The sequence below is a fragment of the Poromitra crassiceps genome, assembly GCF_964638095.1.
Source record: "Poromitra crassiceps genome assembly, chromosome: 3".
Taxonomy (NCBI): domain Eukaryota; kingdom Metazoa; phylum Chordata; class Actinopteri; order Beryciformes; family Melamphaidae; genus Poromitra; species Poromitra crassiceps.
In genome coordinates this window covers 78,653,936-78,675,598 of record NC_139625.1, presented here as the reverse complement: position 1 = coordinate 78,675,598, position 21,663 = coordinate 78,653,936, and the positions used below count along the sequence as shown (strand labels likewise).

General features: G+C 42.6%; 1 protein-coding gene across 4 annotated transcripts in view; it reads right to left on the bottom strand.

Annotated features, from left to right (window-relative positions):
* Window positions 1-3,399: 3,399 nt before the first annotated feature.
* Window positions 3,400-21,663, bottom strand: part of stat1a (signal transducer and activator of transcription 1a) — a 41,046-nt gene continuing 22,782 nt past the window's right edge. For 3 of the 4 annotated variants that reach the window (XM_083633376.1, XM_083633377.1, XM_083633378.1), the window contains exons 16-25: window positions 20,701-20,799; window positions 20,231-20,366; window positions 18,382-18,437; window positions 14,688-14,779; window positions 13,557-13,696; window positions 12,165-12,353; window positions 11,268-11,343; window positions 8,242-8,338; window positions 6,399-6,437; window positions 3,400-5,220 (exon numbers count right to left, since the gene is read on the bottom strand). In XM_083633376.1, the coding sequence (XP_083489502.1) occupies window positions 5,173-5,220; window positions 6,399-6,437; window positions 8,242-8,338; window positions 11,268-11,343; window positions 12,165-12,353; window positions 13,557-13,696; window positions 14,688-14,779; window positions 18,382-18,437; window positions 20,231-20,366; window positions 20,701-20,799 (972 nt within the window). In that variant the 3' untranslated portion in view covers window positions 3,400-5,172. The remainder of the gene's footprint in view (window positions 5,221-6,398; window positions 6,438-8,241; window positions 8,339-11,267; window positions 11,344-12,164; window positions 12,354-13,556; window positions 13,697-14,687; window positions 14,780-18,381; window positions 18,438-20,230; window positions 20,367-20,700; window positions 20,800-21,663) is intronic. The other variant, XM_083633379.1, reaches the window with a different exon arrangement.

Genomic DNA, 21,663 nt, shown 5'->3' with positions numbered 1-21,663 from the left:
GTGTTAGTTAATGCTTAATAAATGTTAATAAGCGACTATAGTAATCATTTACTAATGGTGTTCATTTTAACTAGGTATTCATTTACCGGTATACATTAATAGTTTAGGGTTAGAGTTAATACAAGGGTTAGTTAATGTTTATTAAGCACTAACTAATAAGGGTGGGGGGGGGGGATCGATACACCATAGTATCGCGATATTTTGCCTGACGATATTGTATCGATATTTGGACGCCAAGTATCGATATAAAAAAATAAAAAATTGCAGGCCATGCCAGGCCACCGTGCATCTGCCCGAAGTGCCCGATGTTGCAGTCCGCGCCTGCAGTGGCGTATTGAGTCCAGAGAAGCTTAATAATGTAGCCTACTGTACATGTGGGGCAAAAACAAAACAAAACAAAAAAACACTGCATGTTTTACTTCCGGTGAGGTCAAGCAAAAGGTAGGAAAAGGAGTTAGACGAAATATCGCAATATTCAATATATCACAATATCACAATACTATCGTATCGTGACTCAAGTATCGTTTTACTATCGTATCGTGGGCATCTGGTGATTCCCACCCCTACTAACTAATGCTTAATGCTTATTAAACATTAACTAACCGTTAATTTAGTGACCCTCATTGTGAAGTCTTACCAAAGCAATTGAACAGGGATGCAAACTAATCACCTTTTTGATCCCAAAAGAGGACACTTAAAGGGACAGCTCACCCTAAAATCCAAAATACATATTTTCCCTCTCACCTGCAGTGCTATTTATCCATCTATATCGTTTGGTGTTATTTGCCTGAGTTTTGGAGATATCGGCCGCAGAGTTTCTGGCTTCTCTCCAATACAATGGTACTGGATGGCACTCGGCTTGTGGTGCTCAAAGTGCCAAAGAAATACATTTGATAACCTCAACAGCAATGTCTCTTTCCAGAAATCATGACCTGGTTACTCAAGATAATACACAGAACTTGTTATGAGCAGTTTCATGGAGGAACTATTTTATTTTGACCGAACTACACCCGCTAGCTAGTTCCTACAAAAGAAAATAGTTTCTACATGAAACTGCTCACAACAAAGTCTGTGGATTATCTTGAGTAACCGGGTCATGATTTCTGGAAAGAGACAATGCTGTTGAGTTTTTCAAATGTATTTTTTGGGTGCTTCGAGCACCACAAGCCGAGTGCCATCAAGTTCCATTGTATTGGAGAGAAGGCTCCAATACTCTCTACGGCCGATATCTCCAAAACCCAGGCAACTAACACAAAACGATATAGATGTAGCCTATAAATAGCACTACAGGTGAGAGGAAAAATATGTATTTTGGATTTTAGGGTGAGCTGTCCCTTTAAAGGAAGGCTTTGCTGATTTTCAACCCCGTTTTGTACATCGACATATACATCTCAATGGTTTTGTATCATCACAATGTTATGCAGATGGGCAGCCTTTACCTTGTAAGTCATGTCTTGTTTTCCTGCACCAAGAAGAGCCCTGCAGTTTATTCCAGGCACTTCCGCGTTAGTGTCATTCTGGACACGGAAGTGAACAGCTGTTCTGCTCGAGGCTGCTGTTCCAACTACACATTGTTTTTTATTTTTCCTGTACGAGCACATCCACGGAGAATCACATCGAGAGCCATAACAAGCGTTAATGAGCCATACCAGCTGGCGGGGGCGGAGTTTGTGCAGGCAGACTAACGTAAACACTGTCCATCTGCATATAGGCCTACACAGAGATTATAACGATAGAATGTGGGTTGAAAATCGGCTGATTTTGAGTGGTTTTGTGTCTGCCCTGGTATCTGTCAGCTTTTTCTCTATCCATGAGTTTGCATCAATGATTGTGAGATAAGCTAGCAATAGGGATCTGACTTTACTTTGATCAAATGAATTGACCCCAGCCTACTGGTTAATTACTCAGCTGTTGTAATTGATATTCCATGATCCATTAGTTGAGACTGAAGTGTTTTGAATGTACTGTGTGGTGTCATTTTGTTTTTTCATGTGTGTTTACTGCTTCAGCTCTCATGTCGGGCAGGGTGTCGCAGGCAATCCAAATATTTATTCACAGATGAAAGGTTCAATAAAAGTGATAAAAAAAATATTGATGAGCCGGCCTTTTTTGGGGGCTTGCAGAGGATCTTATGTGGATAATGTGTTGTGAAGGGGAACACTGTGATGGACTGTACTGAAGAAGCAGAAGACAAGGTAGAGGTAGGCTAAACAAGGTGTGGTTTTCACAGAATTGTGAGCCAATGGTTTACAGTGATTTTACAACTGTTCTGTTACATCACCATGCCACACGGCCATCTTGGTAGAAAATAACAGGTGATTACAATCAAATGACACAAACAGCCAATGAGCTGTGTGTATTGTAGCCTAGTGCCATATTGGTAGGAAAATGCTTGTGACATCATGGGAATACTATGAATAGTGCATGAGCCAAGACTCCAAAAATCACCAACGGGGCTCAACTGGGTGGGCAATTTCTAATTAGTTTTTTTGTCTTGCTATAGGCCTACATCTCTAGTTCATAGTTTGGCATGATAACCATTGCGGACTGGCAGCTTAGCGGGTTATCATGCATTGAATATGTCGACCCTAATTTGTCACACGGGAATTGTCGTACATTCATATCAACAACTTTTGAACCTTATATTCAGAAACCCATGAACCCGCTTTTCTGCATAATTCAAGCACGGGGAATTGATTGGAATGCTTATTTGAATGATTCAAAACTTCCATATATGCTTAAATGGCCTTTTATTGCAATATTTTGCAAAAAAGGCAAAGAAGACAAAAACGTCTCGTAAATATCCCCATTTTGTGCTGAAAAACAGCATGGTTGTAGCTCTAAAGATAATGTCAGGAACATAAGGCTACGATGCTGTGCGACTGTACAGGTAAAAATTGGGGATAACTCAGTCAGCTGCCTTCAAAGGGAGGGGTTGAGTTCTAATCCACAATGTGTGTACACACTTGATTTTTATCTCGTTTGTTGAGGCAGCAAAGTTACTTGAATAAAACTAAAGTGGAAATAGGTGCAAACATATTATTTTAGTTTGTATTACACTTCTAATTAATTTGATGATATTAAAGTGTTAACATCAATGTTCTTCAATAAACTATACTGCAAAGGAGCGTTCCCACAGAGGGTTTTGATCCCTGGTCTATCAGAATAGAGACTGCACTCACCACTCAGCCACGCAAAACCATAGAGCTCAGGCTATTTACACATCCATGACACACAGACAGAGGCAGAGAAAACAAAGAAGTTCATAAATATGTGTATGAAATATTTGTAAAAACCCACATATTTCTGCTTTTCCGAATACCGGATTCGGCTCCACCCCTGGTTCAAACCTCTATATGACATGTCAGTGTAGGTAATACTAAGTGGCAGTGATAGCAGCTGAGGATTTATTGTGGTTTTTAGCCATTCCACTTTTACAGTAAATGTGAACAGACATCACAGCTTCTTAATGCACAATCATGTAAAAGGCAACAAATACTATCAGTTTAAGTTAAGCAATTCAATGATATACCATTGTGATGCACAAAGGTCTAGGCTTGAATCTCCCCTAAAATATATGAGCCCTAGATCAGTCAAGGCATCTAGCACACTCCTGAACCTGGAGATAATACAGATAATACAGATGAAGAAAATGCAAGAATTTGATATTTACATCATCTTTTCCACTGCTGGAGGTTTCTGAACGAGGGAGAAAAATAACTCCAGGTAACCGGGCGGGCAGTTACCTGCGGACGTAGTGGTCCTCTCCCATCCTGGTACTGAAGGCAAAGCTCGGTCATGGCAACAGTACAGCGTGATCAGTACCACGCTTTAGAATTTAACTGTTACACAGTAGGACTTGGATAAAGCGGCGCTCATTAATTTCACTTTTTTTATATAAAAAGTACACACAAAATAGTTTTTATGCAGCCTGGAAAGACTGCAGTACAACATCATTTTTTTTTTACAAGTTTGGGACTTTAGCACAATAAGTCGTGATACATCATGATACATGTGGCTAAACATATTACACAATTATAGACCCCGATTTACAGCTATAGAGTGTTATTCACTACTTATGATCTTCAAATAGGGATGCACCGATACCACTTTCTTTCAGACCAAGTTTTATATACAGTATATATATATATATATATATACACACACACACACATACATTATGCTTATATATGTATTTTTTATTAAAAGATAACTTTTCAACATTATGGCTTTTAGCTTTTCTTTAGTTTATCAATCTGCAATAAAAACTTATGAAATTGACGCAAATTGAAGCTCCCCACTGTCAGGTGAAAAGCAGCGGCTGGCATAAGCATGGTGCTAGTCTACGGCTCTCCCCAGATCGGCAGAGGAGCAGCGACCGGGGCAGCAGGGGGACAAATTGACCAAGAACAATTGAGGAGAAAATCGGGTAGGGGGGCGGTGAATAAAATTCAGGGGGAGAAAAAAAATACAGCATAACAAAGTGAAAGTGCCGGTGGGGAAATATGACATAATCAGTGAATTGATGTTACAGCGGTCTTAAAGGCAGTATGGATACCGGACATGTATTGGAAATATCTGGGAAGCCTTGTTCCACAACACTGAATTGTCTGCTAGAAGAGCTAGCCTGTAAGTTGAACAGAAAATGTTGTTAGCACTGCAGTTGTGTTGAAGAGCAATTTGGGCGGTCTTGACAGTTTTGGGTAACGTTGACGTTACCACTCGTGTTTTAGCTGCAGTGTACAGGCTAACGGCTAACTGTAAGCTAGCGCAGTGAGTGATTGGGGGGCGAGAGTGAGCGAGTGGCATTGTGGCTGCAGCTGATGACTGACCTCTGATAGCTTTTATTTCTCCTCACAAAGTGCTCCAGGTAGGCAGAGCTTTCTCCATGCAAAACATGCTGCTATAGTGAGCAGCCAAGCTTCTCTGCACTGCATTATCAGCTGTGAGCCTGTTGATGCTGCCAGGTTAACCTACCTCATGTTGCTGTAGTGGTATCGGGTGCAGTTGTGTCAGTAGTTTTTAAGAGTACGAGATACAGTCCATGAGCACAGTATCGTACACAATGCCCATACTGGTATCGGTGCGTCCCTATCTTCAACCAATAAAGAAACAGAGGCCCTTAAAAAGTACAGTTGTAACTGAAGGTGCTGGACTGTGTGAAACAAATTTCTACACCATGTTTTGCTCCAAACCTGTGTCCTCAAATTCTGCGCTCATCTGGGAAGAAAAGAAAAGTCAAAGAACAACATTAAACTTTTCAAGACTTTCAAGAAACTCATGAAAGGCATTTTGATGACATGAAAGTCCTGAACCAAGCTTAAGCCTATGCAATGCCCTGTGTATAATGTCTGTACAATCCATCAAGTGTTTTTTCACTGAAACATTGACATAGTATAGTAAGATATAATAGTATACGATAGAACAGTACAGTATTTGCAGCAGTCAAGTTTGGTATGGTGTAGTGTATACAGTATGGTATAGAACGTTAGCACTGCATTACATACTGTATTGTATAACACATTGTATGGTATCGTACAGCATGGCATGGCAGTATAGTATAGTATACTATATTAGAACACGGCTCTCTCGAATACTCGATTCTGATTGGTCAATCAACAATATTCACCGGTCATTATTTCTCGACAACCGACCGCTGCTCTGCCACACCTGGATTAATCAGTTGGTAAGAGCATTTTGTCCGCAGACGCTACTAATTAGGCCAACCAGTTGCAGCTGTGGTGTCTTGTGTGCCAATTACGAATGAAACCGCTTTGTGTTGAAAACGCTATTAAAAAATCTATTTGAATAATTATTTTTGTCAGATTATTGAATGATTTAGTTGTAGGCCGTGTTCTAAGCGGGATAATGTATACTGAGCCGGTGATTACTGGAAATAATGACCTTCAGGTGAATATTAAGCCCTCCGCTGCGCGTCGGGCTAAATCATTCACCTGTCGGTCATTATTTCCACAGTAATCACCGGCTCAGTATACATTATCCCTTACGTATAGCATAGCGTTGCATAATATAGTATGGTAAAGCATAGTACACTATAGTGTAGACTGTAGAAAATAGTACTGTGTAGTATAGTTATAGTACAGTATAGTTAGGGCTGGGTGTGGATGATAATTCAATATTGTCGTTTATTGTCTTTTAGTGGAATCATGATACCGATATCGAGGAAAATCCTTATGATTACCAAGATATTGATTTTAGCCATATCACCCAGCCATAAGTATACTGTAGTATAGTGTAGAATAGTATATAATGAGCATAATATTGTGTTATAATAGCATAGTGTATATTATAGTATAGTATAGTACATATACAGTAGTATTGTCATATGCAATTTAGTATACTATAGTAATGCATAGTATACCAACAGGTAACTCTACCTTAACGTCAAAGTCTCCAAATCCCAGGAGATTGAAGGCCTGAAGAGAGAAAGCAAGAACAAAACAGAGCAAGAAAATGGTTGGAAAGGCAGTACTGTTAACAGTACAGACAGCAGTACTGTTAACAGTACAGACAGCAGTACTGATAACAGTACAGACAGCAGTACTGATAGCAGTACAGACAGCAGTACTGATAACAGTACAGACTGCAGTACTGATAACAGTACAGACTGCAGTACTGATAACAGTACAGACAGCAGTACTGTTAACAGTACAGACAGCAGTACTGATAACAGTACAGACAGCAGTACTGATAACAGTACAGACAGCAGTACTGATAACAGTACAGACAGCAGTACTGTTAACAGTACAGACAGCAGTACTGATAACAGTACAGACAGCAGTACTGATAACAGTACAGACAGCAGTACTGATAACAGTACAGACAGCAGTACTGATAGCAGTACACAGGGTTCCCACGGGTCGTCGAAATCCTTGAAAGTTTGTGAATTTGAGGGTGGGGGGAATCAAGGCCTTGAAAGTTGACAAATAGACACGGGTCATTTAAAGAATTTAATTTATATATTTGATGAAAAAAGAGAAATTGAAGTTGTTTAGACTTTTTTAAGGACACATTCAAGCCTCTCTCTTTTTAATTGTTGTCTGTGAGCTTCTGTAAAGCTTCTGTCATTGAATTTGATGTGTAACAAGGTGTGGGAGCCCTGATAACAGTGCAGAGAGAAGTACTGATAGAAGTGCAGAGAGCAGTACTGATACAAGTACAGAGAGCAGTACTGATAGCAGTGCAGAGAGCAGTACTGATAGCAGTGCAGAGAGCAGTGCAGAGAGCAGTACTGATACAAGTACAGAGAGCAGTGCAGATAGCAGTGCAGCGGGCAGTATTGATAGCAGTGCAGATAGCAGTGCAGAGAGCAGTATTGATAGCAGTGCAGAGAGCAGTACTGATAGCAGTGCAGAGAGCAGTACTGATAACAGTGCAGAGAGCAGTACTGATAGCAGTACAGAGGGCAGTACTGATAGCAGTGCAGAGAGCAGTATTGACAGCAGTACAGAGAGAAGTACTGATAGCAGTGCAGAGAGAAGTATTGATAGCAGTGCAGAGAGCAGTACTGATAGCAGTGCAGAGAGCAGTACTGATAGCAGTGCAGAGAGCAGTATTGACAGCAGTACAGAGGGCAGTACTGATAGCAGTACAGAGAGAAGTACTGATAGCAGTGCAGAGAGCAGTATTGACAGCAGTGCAGAGAGCAGTACTGATAGCAGTGCAGAGAGCAGTACTGCTAGCAGTGCAGAGAGCAGAACTGATAGCAGTACAGAGGGCAGTACTGATAGCAGTACAGAGAGAAGTACTGACAGCAGTGCAGAGAGCAGTACTGACAGCAGTGCAGATAACAGTACTGACAGCAGTGCAGAGAGCAGTACTGATAACAATTCTGACAGCAGTGCAGATAACAGTACTGATAACAGTGCAGAGAGCAGTACTGACAGCAGTGCAGATAACAGTACTGACAGCAGTGCAGAGAGCAGTACTGATAACAGTACTGACAGCAGTGCAGATAACAGTACTGACAGCAGTGCAGATAACAGTACTGATAACAGTGCAGAGAGCAGTACTGATAGCAGTACTGACAGCAGTGCAGAGAGCAGTGCAGAGAGCAGTACTGATAGCAGTACTGATAACAGTACTGACAGCAGTGCAGATAACAGTACTGACAGCAGTACATACAGCAGTACTGATAGCAGTACATACAGCAGTACTGATAGCAGTGCAGACAGCAGCATTCAAAGTAGCAGACCACAGTATTTAAAGCAGTATTCTCACCACAGCGTCGATGTCTCTGGGACTGACGTACTTCTCCAAAACTTTGTAGTCGTCCGGTGACATGGGCATCATGTTCTCCTGCAGTCTAGAGGGATGGCTGGACAAACAGAATATTTGTGAAATTAGTTTTTGTAGTTTACTACTTTTTGCAATTTATTTGTCTTAATATGATAAATACAGTATCCATTTTGTGTACAACTATGTGCATTTGTGACATCTGTTCATAGTACTATAATGGGAGAGCCGTTGGTGCACATTTACAGGATGGTGCAGTTACACAATGGCACACAGTTGCACAGGGACACAGTTGCCTAACTGTGAATTGCTCAACTGTGACGTCACTCGGGCAGTTGTGATCTTATCTGTTCATAATATAATTGGAGCCGATGGCGCACAGTTGCAAAAAGAGAAATCAGAGGGAACATTGGAACCCCAACACCATATAATGCAGGTGATAAGACGTGGTCTCCCCAGAAGTCTGCTCCAAGCACCTGGGTCCAGTCATCAGCTCTGCTTGCCACAGTACCTGGTCCTTCATCTTCCCTCAAGTTCAATAGAGGAGAGGCTTCTTTTGGCAGAGGTTTTGTGAAGAAGAACCCCATGCTGGCACCCGGCACTTTTCAAAACCTCTCCAGTAAAAATTCCACCCGGCAGTTCTCAAACCTTCAGCAAAAAAGTCCCTATCGCGAGCCTCAACTGCTACCAATTATGCAAGTGGACGATCAGAGCCAGAGTCACCAACAAGTCCAGCAGCCACACCTGGAGTAACTCTAGAGCAGAGGGCAAGCTCTTCTCCTTTGAGATTGTGGATGACAGTGGGGAGATCAGGATCACAGCCTTCAATAAGGAGGTGGACAACTTTTTCCCTGTAGTGGAGCAAGGCAAGGTAAGGCCAACGCTGAAGCAAGCTGGCCAACAAGGAGTACACGATGACGCTTCAAGCTAATAACTCCATCGTGCCGTGCGGTGACAGCCAGGGCATTCCCACCATGCACCACCAGACTCCGTGCCCATCACCGAGCTGGAGAACAGAGACAAGGATGCCATCTTCGATGTGATTGGAGTGTGGAAGAGTGCAGAGGAGTTTTCCTGTATCACCACTAAGAGCAGCAGAGAAGTCTTCAAGAGAGCTTTACAGTTAATGGACACCACTGGAAAGGGTGACAGCCACACTGAGTAGGCGGAGAACTTTGATCTGCCTGTGGTCACCATCAAAGGAGCTCACCTGTCTGATTTTGGGGGCAGATCTCTCTGCTTTGTTCAGCTCAACAGTCATGGTCAACCCAAACATACCTGAGGCCTTTCGACTGAGAGCCTGGTATGACCAGGAGGGTTATGCTCTAAACAGCCAATCCCTGACAGAGACGAGGTCAGCGGGCAGCGGAGCAAGGGTCAACTGGAAAACACTGAGCGACGTTAAGGATGATGTCCACTGATGATGTCATGTCATGCCCCATAATCGTCAAGTGAGCCATACCCACTGATGTGGATGACATAGCATGAGTTGACATGAGTTTAGTCACAACCCTAAAAATCAATATATATACTGTATATATATATATTTACCGTATATATATGGTCAGTGACATCATCAGTGATGTCATAAATCCCACAACATATAGCACACAGTGCATCGTCTCCAAGTCTCCACCATAGAAATCGAGTGACGTGATGCAAATTGTGACATCATCAGTGACATAATTTTGTGACGCAAATCGTGACATCAGTGATGTCATAAATCCCACATGTTGCACCCATGTCGCATCATCTCCAGAGTCTCCACCCTTGAAATTGAGCGTGTGCGCTACACAGTGACATCATCAGTGATTTCTGATGCAAATTGTGACATCATTAGTGACATCAACAGTGATGGGCGGTCTTAGTCATGATTTCCCGGTGTTAGTCACGTTTTGCGTCATGAAGTGACACAGAACGTGATGCAAATTGTGACATCGTCAGTGATTGTGACGCAAATCGTGACATCCGTGACACCATCAGTAATGTCAGAAATCCATGTTGAATCCATGGCGCATCGTCTCCACCCTAGAAATCGAGCGACATGATGCAAATCGTGACATCATCAGTGATTGTGACGCAAATTTGTGACGTCATCAGTGATGTCATAAAAAATACCACCACATGTTGCCCCCATGGCGCATCATCTCCAGAGTCTCCACCCTGGAAAACGATCACGTGCGCTACACAGTGACATCATCAGTGATTTGTGATGCAAATTGTGACATCACTGACATCTTCAGTGATGTCATAAATCCCACATGTTGCAACCATGGATCATCGTTTCCCCGAGTCACCACCCTAGAAATGCGCGTGAGATTTATTTAAATTTACCACTGTACATCGTGAATCTAGGTTTTGAAACTGCTTTAAAGTGTTTGATAAATTTTAAATTAAATATTCAATTTCAATTAAATAATTCCCATTCGTGTAAACTAGTGCAATACCCGTGCCCGTTCCCTCCCTCCCTTTCTCCCCCTTCACCACCCCCCCCCCCCCCCCCCATGGGTACATCTACCCAGATGAAGACTATGCACAACCCCTCCCCATGGGTACTTCTACCTGTTCACTCCCACTCTTCACCGGCCCCCGATTGGTGCAGTACCCGTTACGCAGTTCCCGTTCCCCTCCCCCTTGACATCACTGATCACAATGAAAATGTAAAATATCGATGTGGCTTCCCCCGTGGGCGCATATCTTTAATTTCTTTTCTCGCACTGCACTCGGTCAGATGCCCCTAAGCGCACTCCCCAAGTTTGAAGTCGATCCGAACAACAGTTCTGGAGATAGGCGAAGGATAGACATACTGTACATACATACAGACACTCCTGGAATTATTAGATAGATAGATAGATAGATAGATAGATAGATAGATAGATAGATAGATAGATAGATAGATAGATAGATAGATAGATAGATAGATAGATGTAAATAAGAGCATGTTATTGATTCAACACATCGCATAATTTATCCTGGATTTTTTGTGTGTGAATGAGGTTTTGTATACTTACACCTCTGAGACAGATATGAGCTCTGTCTTCATGTAGCCGCTTCCCTGTTTCTCCTCCACATCCATGGGCTCTGAGGCTGGACCAGTCCATTACACACACACACACACACACACACACACACACACACACACACACAGGTTCTGAGGCTGGACGAGTTCATTACACAAACATTCAAATTCACCTCAAAGTCTCCTGACATACACTCTATTACACTTTTATAAACAAAGTTACAAATTGCATTACAGACAATAAAACAATATATAAAAGTAGAGCTGTGCATCTTCACTGATCTCACGATTCAATACGATTCGATTATACAAGTCTACGATTCGATTCGATTCGATTAAACGATGCATCACGATGCATCGCGATGCATCTTAAATCGATGCATCACTTTTTCCGCAATACATGATTTATTTTTTCTCACTTTCTTTTTTCTCACTGTGTGGCTACTTTTAAAATAAAAGTGCATTTGGAATTGCATTGTATTATGATCCATAATTAAAATAAACAACTGCATGTACTTACATTCTATTTTATTTTATTATAAAAAAAAAAAAAAAAAAAAAAATTATAATCGATTTTTGATATTTGTTAATCGATGCAGAATCGTGCACGTCCGCATCCCGATGCATCTCTGAATCGATTATTTTCGGCAGCTCTATATAAAAGGCAATAGGCGTAAACAATGATGACTGTGTGCGTGTGTGCACGCGCGCGTGCGTGAATCTAGTTAGTTCACTGCACAAAATTAAAAGAATTTAAGGTAATTTTTGAAGGAGAGTAAGGAACTTAAGTCTCTTAAGTTGTTTTTATAGATATCTAGTTTGTTTTAAATAAACGCTTCATATGTATAAGTATGTTCGTTATACATTTTGTAATCCGTGCAGGACTTACTCTCTGAGGGTTTGGCATAGTACTTCCCGAAGGCCTTGTCCTTGGTGATATCGGGGTACAGGAAGCGGAGGGGATTCTCGGGGATGTTCTCGGCGGCCATCACCTTGTAGGTGCGGATGATGTCTGCCAGCGCCACGGCGGTCAGCTCCCTCTTTGTGTACGGCTCCACCGAGTGGAAGACCGGCTTATCTAGGAGGAGAGGGACGCACCATCATACTCTGGAGAGTGAAAGCTTCCTCGTCAGCATAGCCGTGAGTTTCTCCTGTCCAGACTGCAAACATAGGGGACCCCCAGAAGGCACCTTCAAAAACTCCTCACAGGAACCTATAACAGAGTGGTTCAAGGAACCCTCTACTTGACCAGTTATGATTTTTCCATTCAGATAACATGGAGAAAACAAAATATTAACGTTTAAAAAAAAAACTTTCATCAAGTTGAACAGGTCTCATTTTAAGCCGTGTCACATGTGTGAATGTGAAAACAGACCCTTGCTTTATCAGCAAGCAGAGACATCGCTAACTTCCTTTTATTCTCAACATTATTCTCTTTTGTTACTTCACATTAGCTTGGTAACACTGATTAGATAGTTCTCTGTTACCCTCTGCACTATGAACACTAGAATGACCGCACCGCGGTATATGCCTCCGCCAACAAGTGAGCACGTCCAGACTTTGCCGTTTGAGCCAAATGTGAAGAAATTCTGTCAGTGACATCACTGATGATGTCATCAGTTGCAGGACGGGCTGCAGCTGCAGGAGCCTAGGAATCGAGCGCGCCTAGTGCGCAAGGGCATCGGCTTTCTTCAGAACGGAAGCTAATTAGGCTACTTCATGGGAATAATTTGCTTTGACATAACAAGCATGGTACAGCACCATTGGGACTGCTCGCCAAAAGGTCCAGAATCACTTCCGCATTTAGGGCACCCAAACTGGTGGCCCCTTAGTGCAGTGGCCAATGAAATTAAATCGTGCTCAAAACTGGCCAATCGACTTAGACAGGCGTAGAGGATCCACAATACTATCTGAATATTATTTTTCTCTTCCAGGGTAATGGCATTGCATTGGGACAGATTCGGTATCACAAACATGTGCTGGATGTGTTAAATGTAATTATCAGGGTAAATAATTGAAATACATGTTGTTTCAAGTAACAAAAATGTACTTTTACTTGAGTACTTTTAAATACCGGTAGGCTATTTTTTATTCTTACTTGAGTAATTTGACTTGCACTTGAGTTAATGTTCACTTAAGTAACAGTACTTGTACTTGAGTAGGATTTGGCAGTACTCTTTCCACCTCTGCTTGAGATGCTCAAAGTGGCACTTTTGTAATCCACACAAAACGTTGAGGAGATGCTATTTGACGCAGTCATCTTCTTGGTGTCGTCGCTCACCGTGCATGTCGTGCTCGATCCAGGTGAAGGTGATGGCTCCCTCTCTGCTGCTCTCGCTGAACCTCAGCAGGAAGGTCCCGGGACACTTATCACTCAGCAACGCCTTCTCCCTCTCCTTACTGAGGAAGCCCATGATGGAGCTGCACACACAGACACTCACTTTTTCATTTTCTGTTACATTCCACTTTGAACACTCTAGAGCTGCAACGATTAGTCAAACAACAGATTTTTTCCCCTCACATCTTTCTCCCCAATTGTACTTGACTAATATTCCACCTGCTGTCCTGGCCGTTGCTCCACCCCCTCTGCCGATCTGGGGAGAATTGTAGACTAGCACATGCTTCCTCTGAGCGAGGAGTTTCACCGGCAGGATCATGCTATTCCCCACAGTCCCCCCCCCATCCCCCCTCTCCGAACAGGTCCCCCGACCGACCAGGGGAGGTGCTAGTGCAGCGACCAGGACTCATACCCCACCAGCTTCTCACCCACAGATACATGCAGGCGCGGACTGCATAATCGGGCACGTCGGGCAAATGCCCGGTGGCCTGGCCTGCAAAAAAAAAAAAAAAAATCTTTGGTGCCCGCAGTCAGGCCACTCACTGAACAGCAGGCCAGGCGCCGCCTACTGGTTTACTAGTGGTTTTATTACTTTATTCAGGGTTAAAGTGGGTGCATCTCATTGTAAAATTGGACTCGGCCCAAATTGGGCTTCAAACGGCCCAAATCTGGCTTCAAACGGCCCAAATTGGGCTTCAAACGGCCCAAATCTGGCTTCAAATGACCCAAATTGGGCTTCAAACGGCCCAAATCTGGCTTCAAACGGGTTTTTTTTTCCCCTATGTGAAACTGCCAAGATAGTTTGTTTGTTCCACATTTATGTATTTATTTATTTATCTATCATCTTATTTTTAAATGTGGTCTTGGTGCGCTGGAGGACACATGAAAGTGAACTGCTGCTGCAGTAGGGAGATGTTCTGATGTTGATTTGAACAAAATCACATTTTTGAGTGTATTTTTCACACTGGTCCTTTTTAAATAAATAGAATTGCAGAGGAAGCCATTGCTGTTTTTGACCAAATAGCGACATGTAGTCAAGATGTAGTCAAGTCATGTTAAGGCTGAGGCACTAACCCATCGTTCCAGAGGGTAAGGAGGTGTCTTTTAATCAGGTCCAGGATGCCTTCGATCCATAGCCAGAAGGGGAAATTCTTCTCACTGATGCTCTGCTCCCAGAAAAAAGACAAGTTCATTTTCACATTTTTACATAATATTTACATCTTAGCTATTTAGTTTAGCATAGAAATAATAAAGCACATACAGGAGAAGAGAGAAGAGTAAAAAGTAGTTTTTCATCAAATTAATTGCTAACCCTAACTCTGAGGCCTACGGGGTGGCCCTTCAGCCGGAGCCTGAACTCGGCATCTTCGGCTGCTCAGAGTCCTCTCTGAACTTTCCTACAGCTGTGCAACAATCTCTGACACTGGGGACAACTGTTGCCAAAAAACAAATTCTGAAGGAATGGAAATCTCCCTCTCCACCCTCTTTCCAATTGTGGTTGACAGACATGACCTCTGTTATACGCATGGAGAGACTTAGGTTCCTGAGAACCAATGCACTTAGAAAGTATGTGACTATCTGGGACCCGTTTTTGGTCTACCTCAACGAGGCTAGGGGTGACGGGTGACTCGCCCGGCTGGCTTCCCATAGACCCCTTGAGTGAAATCCCAAGTATATTGTTTACAAGAACATAAGCACCTTAGGTGGCTTTCCCGTGTCTGAGCCTGTTTGTCTGTTTTGTCTTGTTTGTGTTCTATACAAATTTAAAATGTGAAAAAAAAAGAAAAAAAAGAAATTGCTAACCCTAAACCTGCAAAGAAGAATGGAGTCAAAGAAACCTAAATTGCTTAGGAAAACATATAATCTCTAAAGATTACCCACCTGAACTGGATAACACAATCTAATTTACAAAACGGAAAACCTATAGCAAAATGCATGACAATTAATGAAAAAAATAATACATAGGGGCGGGTTAGGGTTAGAGGGTGGGTAACACTAGTGCAAAAAAAGGCATCAAAAGAGAGATTACCCCATTCATAAACTCAATGATACAAAAGTTGTTCTGAAGTTCTTGTGAGGTGAAATGTCTTTTACAAGCCCTGAGAGGTTTCTCTATCTCACTTGCATAATTTGTGCTTTTTTGTCCTTTTCCTTTCTTTTTTCCCTTCTCGCTTTCACCATTAAAGCTACAATCCACAATTGAGGATGAAAACATTCGCAGTAACGACATCAGACTACATCCACTAAAGAAAATAAACTAGAATGACTGCACCGCGGATATATGCCTCCGTCAACAAGTGAGCAGTCGACATGCATGTCTGTCCAGACTTTCTTCACATTTGAGCCAAATGTGAAGAAATTTCGTCACGGTGTTACTGAGATATGGCATTACCGAGCTTGGAAATGGCGTTCGTGAGGTCACAGTGACCTTGACCTTTGACCACCAAAATGTAATCAGACGTTTGAGGCAAATTATATGAAATTCTGTCAAGGCGTTCCTGAGATATCACGTTAAAGAGCATGAAACGAGCGGTCGTGATGTCACAGTAACGTTGAACTTTGACCACCAAAATCTAATCTGTTCATCCTTGAGTCCAAGTGGACGTTTGAGGCAAATTGGAAGAAATTCCGAGGCGTTACAGAGATATTGGCCCCTATCGTTGCATCGGCGCAGTTTCTAGGCCGAGCGGCAGGCGCAGATCAAAGCAGTGGGCGTGGAAAGGCGCACTTGATATCGTCGTGCTGGCGCTAGATGCAGCCCAAAGCATTACAACCACGCCTTTTAGGCGTAAAATTATGCACCGTCATGCTCATTGGATAAGTGCAATAAACGAATCGCACGCTTGCCTTTTTAGCTCCAATTCCAGTGATCCCGCAAAACCAGACGAAAGCCAAACGCTCTGCCCCCCCCCCCCCCCCCCCCCCCTTCATCCAGCCTGTCTGTCTGCATTATAGGCTATTATTCCATATTATTATGCTTCTCAAACCAATCTAACTGCAGTTTCAATACTGCAAGCATGTAAATACGCTACACTATAGCAAGATCAAAGTGAAAATAATGTTCTATGCATCAGCTAGAAAAATATAGCCTATTAGATTGGTGAAAGTTTGTCCAGAAAGATATCATTTTCTCTCGCCTGCTGCAGGAAGGATGATGCACATAAATATACCCTACATTATGTCAAGTCATTGCATAAATGTGTTTTTATTGTAAAACTAAATGTGAAATAGGGCCAAGTTATTGGACGGACATCACAGTATAGCAGATGCCATTAGAAGCGCGTTCCGAAGCGCGTTCCGCTGTTACTTCTCTAAATCACGTTAACTCGACAAGGGGTATATATATGCCCAGGAGGACATATATGTTTCACATAGGGTGGTGTTTTCATTTCGAGGTTTTATTTGGTCCAATATTGAAATGTTGACAATGGCAGGCTGTGTTACCATTACACATTAATTTAGAACTACCTTTTATATCTATTTTGGCTCATTTGGTGGCTATTTAGTAGCGAAATGAAGAAACACAATGCATGCTGGGAACTCAGAGAGAGAGAGAGAGAAGGGTGACAGAGAAGAAGCAGTGAAGGCAAAGAATAGGCCTGCTTTTGAAAAGCGCAAAGCGCTAAATGTAGGCCAGCTCCCAAGATATGACTAGGCTGGTATTTAGCGCCGACACGCCCACTTTGGGACTGCGCCACGCCCATTCGGCCTAAAGCGCATTTGGCAGCCTAAAGCCTATTGCTATCTTGCCGAAACAGGCGCAAGGCACGTTTTTTTGCGGTTAAGGCCCGTAATAGCGCCGATGGCCTGTGGGAGAATAGAGCCCATTGTGTTAAAGAGCATGGAAATGGGGTTCATGAGGTCACAGTGACCTTGAACTTTGACCTTTAACCACCAAAATCTAATCAGTTTATCCTTGAGTCCAAGTGGACGTTTGAGGAAAATTGGATGAAATTCCGTCAAGGCGTTCGTGAGATATCGCGTTAACGAACATGAAATGGGTGGTCGTGAGATCACAGTGACCTTGAACTTTGACCACCAAAATCTAATCAGTTCATCCTTGAGTTCAAGTGGACGTTTGAGGCAAATTAGAAGAAATTCCATCGCTTAAAAACACTCGGCTGTTTCTCTTCCTTGATCAACACAGCTGACATGACAACACCGTGCAGCAGGTCTCATACTGTTCACATGCTGCGGTGCTGGGTTCACATCTCTCTTCACCATGACGGCACATTGCTCAAAGTGACAACGTGATAGTTTAGACTAATGGATCGGATCGGATTCTACTTCTTTTTCCCCTCAAATATCTGATCCAGTGATTTTGGCCGGATTGGCACCGATACCGATACAGAGTATCCGATCGGACCATCCCTAGTAAAGAGTAACGGATACTTTTCAATCGTCAATTAACGCTGCTCAACGCTCAACATGTGATGCGATCGGAGACTTAATTTAAGAGGATGACAATTAAATGTGAAAATACACAAGAATTACACAGCACATCACCTGCATGCGTTATTTAGGAAATAGATTGTATAGCTTATTTGTCTTTTACCATGCAACACGTTTTTCTTTATTACTTGGGATAAAGTAAACTTTTTTTAACTGATTAACTGATAGTATTAATCGGTTAATGTTTAAATGGTCGGTTAATCGGTTGACATCCCTAAAACAAACTGATAGACAGATATGTGTTAGATATATGTGTTGTAATTTCTCCTGCAGAAAAACACCAAACCAAACGATATTGAAGTGCGGCGTTGCCCACCTTGCAGAACTTGGTCCAGGGGATTTGGCCCTCTGGGTTCCTCTGGGCTTTGGCTCCTGTACAGATATACACACGTATATTTTAGATTTCACTCATTGGCCATAGTTTATTCACAGTGGAACATCATTCATATCTGTGATGTGGTGGCATCATTTGCTATAATCCCCAAGTGCAATGAATGTGGACGAATGTATTTTAGTGACTTTGGTAACTCGTGGATGCAGTTGTGGTTCTGGTTCTGGTTGGTTTGGGTTCTAGTTGTGTTTCTGGTTGTGTGTTGTGTCACGGTCACACTCGCTCATAGATTTGCCTTATTAAAGGAGAATTCTGTTTTTTTACAACCTGGACCTTATTTATAGCTTTAATTATGATTTTTAACTCACCCTGATAAGTTCGGTTTGATATACCTGCACTGAAACGATAATATGCTTTGAGCTGCGACCTGGAAACGAGGAATACGGGGCATGTAATGTGTCTATTTACATCCTGTAAATAGCTTATTTTCCGACACACAGCGGCTCATATTCTTATTATATCATAGAGACAATGAGAAAATGAACAATCTATTTACCTTGGTGCAACATGCTCAGCCTGCTGTGTTTGCTGTCCGTCACATTTGAGATAGCAGCTCCTGTTCCCCCTGCTCCTCAGTTTATAATCCATATGACTTTATTCCAGCTCAAATAAATAGGGGCGGCCATCAAATTCAAATGCATTGTCCATAATCTCAAAATCAGATATTATCAGCTGATATTATTATTATATTATTTACCATGCTATGCTACAGATCGACTGCTCTGAGCGCTCAAGTCGCCCTGCAAGTCCCCGGAAGTGCTTTTAAGTCGCCCTGTTCAGAGACACATCCGGGAACTTGGGTGAACTTGGGTGACTTGAGCGCTCAGAGCAGGCGATCTGTAGCATAGTATGGTAAACAGCACTGATAATATCTGATTTTCAGATTGTGGACGATGCATTTGAATTTGTTTTTATTTGTTTTTATTAATTTATTTATTTGAGCTGGAATAAAGTCATATGGATTATAAACTGAGGAGCAGGGGGAACAGGAGCTGCTATCTCTAATGTGATGGACAGCAAACACAGCAGGCTGAGCACGTTGCACCAAATAAATAGATTGTTCATTTTCTCATTGTCCCTATGATATAATAAGGATATGAGCCGCTGTGTGTCAGAAAATAAGCTATTTACAGGACGTAAATAGACACATTACATGCCCTGTATTCCTCGCTTCCAGGTCGCAGCTCAAAGCATATTATCGTTTCAGTGCAGGTATATCAAACCGAACTCATCATGGTGAGTTAAAAAATCATAATTAAAGCTGGAAATAAGGTCCAGGTTGTACAAAACTGGAATTCTCCTTTAATGTTATTGTGGCTGTCAATATGAAGTGGGTTGAAGCTTACGCTTAGTTACGTCAACGTCAGAGTCTTTATCAAGGACTTCCGGGTCGGCTCAACTCTCAAGCAAAGTGCAAGATGGCGATTGCCGTGCGCTATAGCCAAGTCAATAGTTTATCAAGTTTTCCTGTTTTACAACCTTTCCCCCCCCCCCCCCCGAGTATTGTCCACGTCTTCTATGTCTAAACCTGAACCAGAGAATGTTCACTGAGACGAAGCGCTGGTGAACCAAGGAGCGCGAGCTGGTGAGAGACAAGCAGCTGCAGCGGCCAAGGCTAGCCCATCCAGCCACAAAGTGAAGCTTCACTTCACTCTTACTCAGTCTGACAGCCTATTTCACATATATGTGTTTCACCCTGTTGGACGCCCTATAGACAATCATGGTAAATCAGGATGCCCAGATGTTAGGGTGCAGTGACAGGTGTGACTCTGACCCAGCAGCTTGTCGGCCAGCATGTTGAGCTGCTCCTGGTTTAGGCCTCGCTTGGTGACGGAGGAGAACTGCCAGCTGAGGACCTCAGACAGCTGAGCCCAGCTCGCCGCCGGGGGGGACAGGAAGAACTTCAGGTTCTGACAGGAAGGAGACACACAGGAAGTTAACAGCAGAGGGAAGGAGAGGAGAAAAGACAAAAGAAGAGACACATTGGTGGTTTCATATACTTAATTGCTTTGGTAACATTGTTTAGGACATTCAAAATGTCAAGAAGAACAAGAGAAGAGGAGATAAGCAATTGGTGTGCAAGTTAGCACTCTCAAATATCAATGAGAGTGTGAGAGAGAGAGAGAGAGAGAGAGAGAGAGAGAGAGAGTGAGTATGTGTGTGATTGTGTGTGTGTGTGTGTGTGTGTGTGTGTGTGTGTGTGTGTGTGTGTGTGTGTGTGTGTGTGTGTGTGTGTGTCCTCACCTTGGGCTCCGTGGTGAGCATGTTGTACCACAGGATGGAGGCCCAGCCGCTGGGCAGCTGGCTGACGTTAGAGATGACCACTACAGGCAGAGACATGGTCTACAACAGCAACAACAACAATATCAACAACATCATTAACAACAACCAGCCACTGACTCACGTGGAAATGTCATTAGTAGAGAGGCACCGATCGGCCAGTGACCGCAATTGACGTGACGGTTTTCAGCTGACGGGCCCCGACCGTACAATGGTTCATGCCGCGCACACACAGCGCTGTAGCATCAATAACAGCGATAGTTGGAGCTTTGTAAAAAAAAAAAAAAAGGAAAAAGGCTTGTCCTGTCCTGTAACCATGTGTAAACAAGAGACGGGGGAAACACGGTCCTGTAATCTGGTGCATTTTTAAAGGTAATGGAATTGCAAGTGCCTCAAATATAGACACTATTACAGCCAGTCAAAACAAAAAGTATATATTTTTTTCACCACAAGATGGCACGATGACTCTTTAAATCTCCATTATATTGGGCCTGGGCTCCATGGATAAACTTTTGATGTAAATAAACTACTTTCGGTGCGTTGTTATATAAATCTGTCGCACCTTTTGAGAAAGTAAAACATGTTAGATAAAGTGTGAAAATCAGAATTGGCCAAAATCGGAACAGGAAAGTGAGACTTAAAGCCCCAATCAGTAAGATTTTTGACATTTTTTACTGTAATATAAGAGCTTTTTAGTCATAGGACATGGTAGATTGACTTGTAATAGGGAGACTCTCGACTTTATTTATCCCACACCGCCCTCCATTGGCCAGCCCTGGGACTAAGCAAGTTGTCTGCCACGTCCCGTGTCAATAAAAAAGAAAAAAGAAAAGGATGCGCGCATGCGCTGTACAGCGGAAGCGCTGTCTTCGTGAAAACAAGGAAGTAACTCGATTCGGATTTGCTACGAAAATGATGTTTCACGGA